The sequence below is a fragment of the Lepidothrix coronata genome, unplaced genomic scaffold, assembly GCF_001604755.1.
Source record: "Lepidothrix coronata isolate B3197 unplaced genomic scaffold, Lepidothrix_coronata-1.0 Scaffold30, whole genome shotgun sequence".
In the NCBI taxonomy this organism is placed as follows: Eukaryota; Metazoa; Chordata; class Aves; order Passeriformes; family Pipridae; genus Lepidothrix; species Lepidothrix coronata.
In genome coordinates, this window is record NW_016690210.1 from 3004815 (window position 1) to 3014448 (window position 9634).

Sequence of the window (9634 nt, forward strand, 5' to 3'; positions counted from 1 at the left end):
TTTAAGTGAAATTATGAGACCAAGGAGGTGCAGGACTTTGTTAAAACTTCAGTAAATGTCATATGATGGCATAAAGTAGCTCTTTAGCTGGTTTGAAGTTTGTTATCAAATTGTCCTCTTAGTTCTTTCTTGAACATTAAAGGGACTACATGGAACACGGTTACCTTCTGGCTGGTTAAAAAGGATAGCGTGTTACTCCTGTAAAGTTGTGAATAGCAGTTATATTTAAGATGTGCAGATTATAGATATAAATATACAGATATCGTTTGAAGAGGTTACTATGGAGTTTTACAACATGGTTGCTCATTGCTGTTTTTGCAAAGGTGGGGGTCTTGCTAGGAAGTGGTTATGGCACCACATATTTTTCTATTATTTCTGTTTTCTCCCACTCTACACAATTATAGAAAAGATCTCAGAATCATCGTTAAGGATTCAATCTTCTGAGAAGATCACAAGCATCAGTTTGCCAGTGGCTCCTGCGTATCATGTGATTGAATTTGAACTAGAAGTCATGTATTTGCCATCAGCCACAGAATCTGCAGTGGAGAAAGAAAATACTGTAAATAAAGAAAATCACAGAAAAAACAAAGAGAAGCAGAAACGAGACAACTGCATGGCTACTGTTGACCAAAAAGTAAGATGTAGTTTAACATTTTTATTTTGAAATTTATTGGATCACAGGGGTAAGCACTTCACAAAATAGAAGTGGTGGTGATGGGGAACTGCTTGTATGGAACTTATTTTCCCTTAAAAGATGTACATGCAAAAAATCATAGCAAATGTTATAAATATAAAGAAATTGTAAACATAAGCAGAAAGATACACTATGTTTAATATATTGCCAGCTGTTCCCCTGGCTAGCAATCTGAGTTTTAATGTTCTAACACTCAGAGTTTATATAGCATGAAGGATGCCTGTGACTTTGTAAAAGGTGTTGTGGTGGTCTTTAAATTCCCACTTCTGATTCATGGGAAACGTATTTCTTCCACTTGCAAAGAATCTGTATGCCATGCTGAGCCACTGAACGCTGTAGTGTCACATTATTTAGTTGGAGGTAGCTTTTCCTCTTAATTTTTATTATGAAGGGTGAATAAAATAAGTACTACGGAAATAAACTGTTCAACTGACAGCAAAATGATCTGGAAACCATCACCTTTCACAGTGTTACTCCCTGTTAAAATTGACCATCCTTGTGTGTGAGGAGCTGGGTAGAAAGGAATAGCTACAGACCAGCGTTGCTAAAATGTGATGTGACAAAAGTTTGGGGTTTTTTTCAGCATATAAAATACATTGTTAAATGTATATGCTCTACAGTTGGAAGAATGGCAGTGTTCAGTTCAGGAGAAACTCTTCAGTCAAATGTGCTGCTTCAAATTAAAAGACATATACGTTAAATATTTTTAAAATATTTTGAGCTTGAATTTAATATATTAAAGTATTAAAAAGACATGTAAGTCATAGATCTTATAGCAATTTATTTGACACTGACCTTTACCAGGTTATTGTATCAAGATGCTAGTGGTACTGTTAGTGTCCTTTTACCTCTTCTTTTTCTACTTCCCCTTCCTTTATTTTCAGTCTTCAGAACTGGGTATGTGAGTTTCTGTAGGAAAAGCTGCTTTGATATTTCATATCCCACTCACAGGCAAACAAAAACCTAATATTTTTTCGGATTAGTTTTTAACATACTGATTTTTTTGTTTGTTTGTTAGTTTGTTTCTTCTTCCCATTCTGGATGCATTAGATGTAGACACTTTGTGAGAAAAGTTTTGCTTAGAAAGGAGAAGAAAAGCAAAATCTTTATGCCAAATACCACTATGGATAAGAACTTTGTTCCCTTTTTTTTTTCTTTAGGTGACCATTGATTGTCCTTGGTCGATTTACTCCACTATTATTGCATTAACATTCTGCATCCCTTTTAATGCCAAGCATTCCTTATTGTCAGCTGGCAAACGGTAATGTACTCATTAAGTATTTATTGTTTCTTTCTTCTTATAAAATATGGAGCTGGAGTTTCATAAGTAATATTTATAGCAGCCTTTTTTTTTTTTATATATATTTAAGTTGAGCTTTTATTGTCTTCCCACTGGAAGCATGTGCATTTCCTCTAGTGTTCTTTCACGACAGTAAAACAAATCTGTGGTTTCAGCTGTTTTGGAAATAAGACCACAAGATGAACCAAGCTAAGCTGTTTCTGTGTAGTTATCTGTTTTTGTTTATTGTGAAAGAGGGTGTTTTACAGCCTTGTTTTATGGACATGGACTCTCTCAATGTAACGGTTCAGCTTTCATTGAACAAACTGTGTCGCGTTTTTCAGGAAATATGTGCAAGTCTGTGTTCAGAATTTGTCAGAACTCTGTTTCCAGCTTTCAGACTACAGCCTAAAAAATTCTGCTGACTGTAGAGATTTGCAGCTGGTACCTCTCAACCCTGCATCTCAACAGGTAAAATTCACTTGGTGGTTTATGAGCATATTGGCAGGACAAGTAGATGAAAGTTCCTTTTAGTGAAATTGTTAGCACTACTTCTGCACATAGATTTTGTAATAATTAAGACTGGTAGCTGAGTTAGGTCAGACCTTTGTAGTTCTCTGAGTAAACTGATTTTTAAGGATGCTTTGGACAGCCTTGACACCTGTAGATCTCAGAATAATTCTAAAACTTGCAAAGATTATTAGATAAGTTTTCAAACTTGTTCATCTCATGCAAAGCACTATATACCTGCTTGAACAACAGCCATACAAATGTAATATCACCGTTGACATTTAATGCATTCATCTTATGGCTGCAGTTTGTCGTTAGGTTTTAGGAAAAAAAATCGGGTGGACACAGTTTTCCAGTTAAATACAGCTGTAAACTAGTTGAGTTGCAGAACAGTTCCTTGTTCACAGAATCATAGAATGGTTTGGGTTGGAAGGGACCTTAAAGATCATCTTGTTCCAATGCCCTGCCATGGCCAGGGACACCTCCCACTAGATCAGGTTGCTCAGAGCCCCATCCAGCTTGGCCTTGAACACCTCCAGGATGGGGCATCCACAACTTTCTTAGGCAACCTTGAAGTTTCTTTCAGCCTTGTCTGAACATATTAACTCGGTCATTCTTGGTGCCTAGGAAAAGCATATAAGGACATATTAATATATTTATTAATTTTGACTTTTGATTAAAATATTTTCCAGGCATGTTTGAATGTGAAGTGTTCCCTTTTGAAACACTTGATTCTGACAGTGAAATCCCTCCTTTTAAACAGATGTGCGTTGTGGAAAAAAAAAATCACTGCTACTTATTTTGGTTGCATATTTCCCTAATGATTTACTTAATTTAATTTTATAAACTATATTAATGCCAGAACAGACTAACATATATATGTGCATTTTCACTTCTTTTCCAGAGGAAGGAAGGAGCTAACACTTTAAACATTTTCTTTCAGGTCATATACAGTAAGCAATCAATATTCTTTGTATGGGAATTGAAGTGGACAAAAGAGCTTCCTCTCTCCTTGCAGTGCCTGTTTTCAGTCAGCTTTTGTCCAGCTACCTCTGAAGAACAGTCTCTTACCCTGAAGCCGTTCACTTATGAATTCCAAGTGGAAAATTTTTTTGTGAGTATAGCACATCTTAACTGAAAAGGGTTTCCTAATATATGGAAAGGGAAAGTCAAGAAATATATTAGGAAAGTTCTGTTTACATCATGAGATTAATAGTTGCTTAGAATCATTGGAAAACCAGTTTGTGAATGATACATCTGCAGCCTGGGATGATATAGTGGAATCATATCCTTGCCACAGGAATGTGGTTGGGGCCATAACACTTGCTCGTGGTCTTGTTTAATTTTTTTGATGTTTTCATCTTCCTGGATTTGAGCCATGGAGACTCTCTGTAGATTACTGAGCTGCTTTTTCCCTGCTATCTTAAGACTGTGCTCTCCAAAGCAAATTGCAATTTCCAAAAAATCTGTGCTATTGAAAGCATCTGAGTTGTTTTTTGTAGTGCTTGAGATGAGCTCCTCTAATGAAATATTTAGGGTTTTCTAGGCCATTATCTTAAATGTTTCTCCTTTTCCCTTATGGATGAACTTTTTATTCCTTTGATCAGCTAGGAAGCTTATAGTCTAGATAAAATTCCATTAATAGGAGCTTATATCAACATTATTTAATGTCATCTTTAAATTCAGTGTTACCCTTTGTGATGATTGGGCAAAAATTAGCATCATGAGAAGACTTTAATTGGGTTAAATCCTTTTGTCTGTCTTCAGTGTTGCTGCATTTCCTACCTGCTTATTGCAAACTGGCATTGGAGCAATATTTTAGGTGTCTGTTTACCTGCTGGCATGTAACAAGCATTTGTTGGCACCTGTATCAGCACCTTTCTGGAGTTTTTAAAGAGAACTAGCTGTGTTAAACAGTGGGGGTTTTGGTAGAAATTTAATTTTGTAGGAATTGAAAATTAGCTCTTTGGTGTGGGCACTGTTATTTGGGGGACTGTGAGGGTAAGAGGGCTGAAGTAGTTCTGTATTACTCGGAATTACTCTTCCTGTAAAGGGAGGTGCTAAGAAACTAATAAAAAAAAATTAAATAGTAAGATTAGTGTCCATTTAGGAACCTTGAAAGGCTGAGTTAAATCACAAAAGTGAAGAAAAAAATGGTATGCTCAGCTGCTGGTGTCAAAAACAGATTGAATTAAATTTGGTTTGATTACCTGATGTAGTGGAAGGTGTCCCTGCCCATGGCAGGAGGTTGGAACTACATGGTCTTAAAGGTCCCTTCCAACCCAAACTGTTCTAGGATTCTATGTTCTATGATTTTTGTAAACTGAGCAAGATAACAAAGTGAACGTTACTTGTAACTGATTCTTGCATTAAAAAGATCTAACAGGATATGGCTGTTAAATGTAAACTTAAGTTTGTATTGTATCAGTTGTCCAGTTCAATTTAAACACAAGTAAAACACCCCTTTTTTCTTGACAACAGCACTGTTTTCTTCCTGACAGACATTGTATCATGTGAAAAGTGAGATTTTCCCACCACTGGGAGCAGAGTACTGTAAAACAGGCTCCCTCTGCTCTTTAGAGGTGTCAATCACCCGACTTGTTGACCTCTCAGAGGTTGACAGAGATGAAGCATTAACAGAATCAGATGGATATTGCACAACAAAACTTATGTATGAAGGTAAGACTATTTTTCTTGAAAGTTCCCCAGAACTCTTTTCTTGAGAATGGCATCTGCCACACTTTATATGGCAGATGTTCTTGTATTGTGGGTACGGCTGCTCGGTAAAGCATTTTGCTAGACTGAGAATATTTTATTTTTTCTCTTTAATCTGTCCTCTAGTGGAATATAAATGCTCTTCAGAATGGATGAATACTTGCTTGGGGCCCAAATATAGTCCCTTTTGTGTAGAGCTGTTTTCTTACCTTGCACAGCTCTTAATGCATAAAAGCTGGTGGGCTTTTAGATGTTGCTGAAATGCTGAAATAAATTATTGTGAGGGCTCTCCATTTTTCACAGAAGATCTTAATAGTGTTTGCTCTTAATTCTTGCAGTTGTTGACAACAGTAGTAACTGGGCAGTCTGTGGAAAAAGTTCTGGAGTGATATCTATGCCTGTAGCACCTCGAGCAACTCACAAAGTCCACATGGAAGTGATGCCACTGTTTGCTGGAAATCTGCCTTTCCCTGATGTCAGATTGTTCAAATACCTCCCTCACCATTCTGCTCACTCCATGCAACTTGATGCTGGTAAGGCTCCCTTCACTATGTGGCTACTTGTAGAAATTACTCTGCTTCTGCTGTGTTGTTGTGTAAAGAGAAAAGCAAGGCAAGAAATATATTGGCCAGGTACTCATAGGTGTCTGTGTTACTGACCCTCACTAACAGTTGTCATTCGAAAAAACTTATAAAATGTTGCTCTAGTGGAACTTTGAATTTGGGTTGCCACCTCAATCTGTGAGGAGGAATAATAAATGCATTGTTTTCTTACATTTCCTTTAAAGATTAGTTTGAAAAGTAATTGTCACTGTCATGGAAGTTGTCTCTTCCTTAATTTATAATCAAGTGAAAACTATTCTATAACCCTCTAATCCTGCAGTTTCATTTTCTGTAAATTAAACATCTAGTGTGTCTTCATTAGCTTTGAAATTTTTTCCCAGTTTTTTAAGGGATTAAGTACGAAACAGAAGAACCGCTGAAAATTTGTGGCATGTAGACCAGATGAAATGAAGAGTTTAAATTGCCACAGCCATTCAGAGTATTTACCTGTACTGTGAAGTAATCCCAGAGCTTAGTGAGAATTCACTTGTGCGAGCAACATGTGTCAGCTGAGCTCCAGGAACTGCCAGTGTGCACCCTTCTGGCCTGTGACAAATGTGAAGTGATGCTACTGAAATTTTCCTTGTAAACCAGTATAATTCACTGTTACATCTGGTGCTGGCCTAAAAGTGTGCACAGACTGTTACCTCAGCAGAGATGCTCAGTAACTGAACAGGTGGTAAACTGACAGTGTGCCTGAGCTCTGAAATTATCCCTTAAGTCGTTTAATCTGTCCGTAGAATAAAACTGTGGGGTTTTTTTTTGTTTTAAACAGATAGCTGGATTGAAAATGATAACCTGTCTGTGGACAAGAACGTGGATGACCAGGCTGACAGCAGCAGCATCAGGAGCAGAGGCAGCCTGCATTCCACAGCCAGCGGGGAGCACAAGGGTTTGCCGATGCCCCGGCTCCAAGCCTTCTCTCCGGGTCAGGTCTTCAACAGCAGCACGGGAATGCAAATCCTTGTCATTCCCAGCAAGGACGACCACGTTCTGGAAGTCAATGTCACGTGACAACTCGGTATGGAAAACAAGGAACACAAAAACCCCATTAGAAACTGGATATGAAAGCACTTTAAAGGATAAATGACCTGATTTAGTCTTCGTTGTAACATTAACTCTAAGGAGACCTATGGCACTCGACGTGTACTGGCCATGGAAGCACCAGACAATTGTATCAATTTAAATGTACAGTGAAGCTTGTGTCAGCTAGTTTATATTGCCACTTCAGTATGTTTTGTGTAAGCTACTGGGTTTTCTCCCTTCAGTCACATCCTGCATCAAAACACAGGGCAACAAAAGCAAAAAATCCAAGTATTTGGACCACTTCTTTATTTTTTTTTTTTGTCGGGCAGCTGAGAGATTTGTTTCATGCTTCCTACATATTTTAGAATGTAGAGTTGGATGATATAATTATCCAAATCTGGAATTTTTATGTAATAATTTACAGGCTTTTCCACACTTGTGCCAGAAACATAACAGAGCATCCAACAGCACATTCACTGGTGTGACAGTTGCTTTACTGGTTTGGTTTTAGTTTGTTTGTTTGTTTTATCATTGTTAATTCCTGCCATTGCAATTTTATATTAAACTTCCATCATTTCCATACTTAGATGCATGGAAGAGCTACTGCTATAAACAATCTTAACTGAACAAAATTCCTTAATTTTCTGAGGCTTTCTCCTTCACAGAGTAGACACTGTGATGTCACATATTATATGATTTTTTTTTGGGGGTGGGGGCTGGGTCATCCTCTTGCATATTTCTTACCAAAGAAAGATATTGATAGAATTTAATAATAAATTATTTGGCTTATTGAGTTCCCAGATTAATTTCTTTTATTACCATTTCCAAGTGGCTTCGTTTGCTGCCCCAATTTTTAAATTGGGGCAAAAATTTCAGTATGATGTGATACTTGAACAGTCAACCTTTCGTCATAAAGGCTTAGTGTAATTATTACTGATTAGAGGCCAGACTTCTGCATTCATGATGAAAGAAAGATGTTGGTTTGATATAGGAAAGCTTGCAGATGTAGAATAATCGTGAAGCAAAGTTAAAACATGTAACTTAAAGAATTTCATTATTTATATCTGAAATGTAAATACAAAAAATGTAAAAAAAAAAAGTGTAATTTTTGTGAATGTTGCAAAACCACCTGTGACTGGAAAAATTACAACTTCTGATGTCCTGCTTCTGATACTGAAACTTGTGCATTTAATGTGAGAATGACCTTTTCTACTTGCAGATCTATAATGGTGCGTTGTCAACAGACTTCACAGAGGAAACTGTCCCATGTCAAATACTTGTCAGTAAAACTAAAGTGAGGAGCTGCTTGTTAGACAAATTCATTGTTATTATTTTTTTCTAAACTCAGCTTCTGCTAAATTATAAAGGGGAAATAAAAAAACAAACCCTCTTTCCAAAAAGAACAGCAATTAATTGAAAAAATTAATAGGCACCCTGCACTGGTCTAAACATTTTTTTTTTAATTATTCTTTTTTATTTAAAAAAAAGAAGTCTAAATAGATGTATAAAGTAGACCTGCTAGCTGAAAATGTTCTTATTATGCATCTTCTTTCTGTGAAGGAATGCCCTTTCTCTGTGGAAATCATACCATTTTATTCTGGATAAAACCCAAAGCATCATTTAGTGCGAATGACTGCTGGGATTCCTTGACTGGAAAAGGTAACAAGTTAGTGACTTTGACACTGCAGGTATTATTAATTCCATTTTCATGGTTTGCTATTAAATCATTTTTCACATTGTTCTGTAATATACTGTTAGATTAAACACATTGTACTAAGATTGTTTAATGAAATTGTAAGCGTTACAGTTCTAAATATACATGTTTTAAAAAGAAATCAACTTCTCTGCTGCTCTGACTTCTATTTTGTTGGAAGGAGTGATTGTTTCACCAATTTTAGCCAAAGCTACTGTTGTCTGCAAAAATCAGATTCATGACCCTGTGTGCAACAAGCCAATAATTACACCCTGGAGAGAGACATTGATTATTTATTTATTTCAGAGGTTGCACAAGCCTGGGTGCTCTCTGGTATTCCACAAATTAAGCACATCCCTCTGGACTTTCTGCACCATTATTTATACACAGAAGTTCAGTGTCAGTAACCCTCTATTACAAATGGTTAGTAATTTCCATGCAGGTTATGTACTCCCAGCTAACTTCTGTACATGCTCAGGGAAAGGGTCTTCACCTTGGCAGGGTCTTGTTACCCTGTAGGTGTGATTTTTAGTATTATAATGAAGACAGTTCAGCTATAGGATATATGAACCTTGCGTCCTTTGCCAAGTTGGCAACATATACATATACATCAGCATTTTGATCTACTACATCCTTAAAGCTTGTTAGCTCCAGGCTGTCTATGTGTCTGCCCCGCTGCCCCAGCAAAACACACACACAGGCACATCCCACTGGAAGTGATTATCCTCCTCCTACTTCACTCCCTGGATCCTGTCCCGTCTGGGAGCCGTGGGCCCAGCTGTAGAAGTATGGAGTTAATGGATTGTTATGCCTCAAACACAGATGACCATTCAAGCAGGCAAGTTAGAACAGGATGTGGGGCTGTATGAAGGTTAAGCAGCACCTTTCCAGTGCCAGTTTTCCTGTTCACATCCTTGGTGACCACACAACATACAGTGCAGGTGCAGAACTGGGGTCAAGGAGTGGGCAAAGCCAAGAGAAGGGGATCGAGACCACCAAGGACCCCAAAGCACCTCCTGACACTTTTCAGGAGCTCTCCATAAGAAGAAGGTGCCTGCAATGCTGGTTGCATCAGACATGAAGAATTTCCTCCCGGGGGAGAGATCTAGGTGTTC

The 9634-nt window shown here is 37.5% G+C and overlaps 1 protein-coding gene across 1 annotated transcript in view; it reads left to right on the forward strand.

Annotated features, from left to right (window-relative positions):
• The window catches only part of TRAPPC10 (trafficking protein particle complex 10), a 43023-nt gene extending 34362 nt beyond the window's left edge, over nucleotides 1-8661 (forward strand). The window contains 7 exon segments of the mRNA XM_017810978.1: nucleotides 405-634; nucleotides 1855-1955; nucleotides 2318-2444; nucleotides 3427-3597; nucleotides 4985-5162; nucleotides 5537-5731; nucleotides 6576-8661. Coding sequence (XP_017666467.1) covers nucleotides 405-634; nucleotides 1855-1955; nucleotides 2318-2444; nucleotides 3427-3597; nucleotides 4985-5162; nucleotides 5537-5731; nucleotides 6576-6814 — 1241 coding nt within the window. The 3' untranslated portion in view covers nucleotides 6815-8661.
• Nucleotides 8662-9634: the final 973 nt, after the last annotated feature.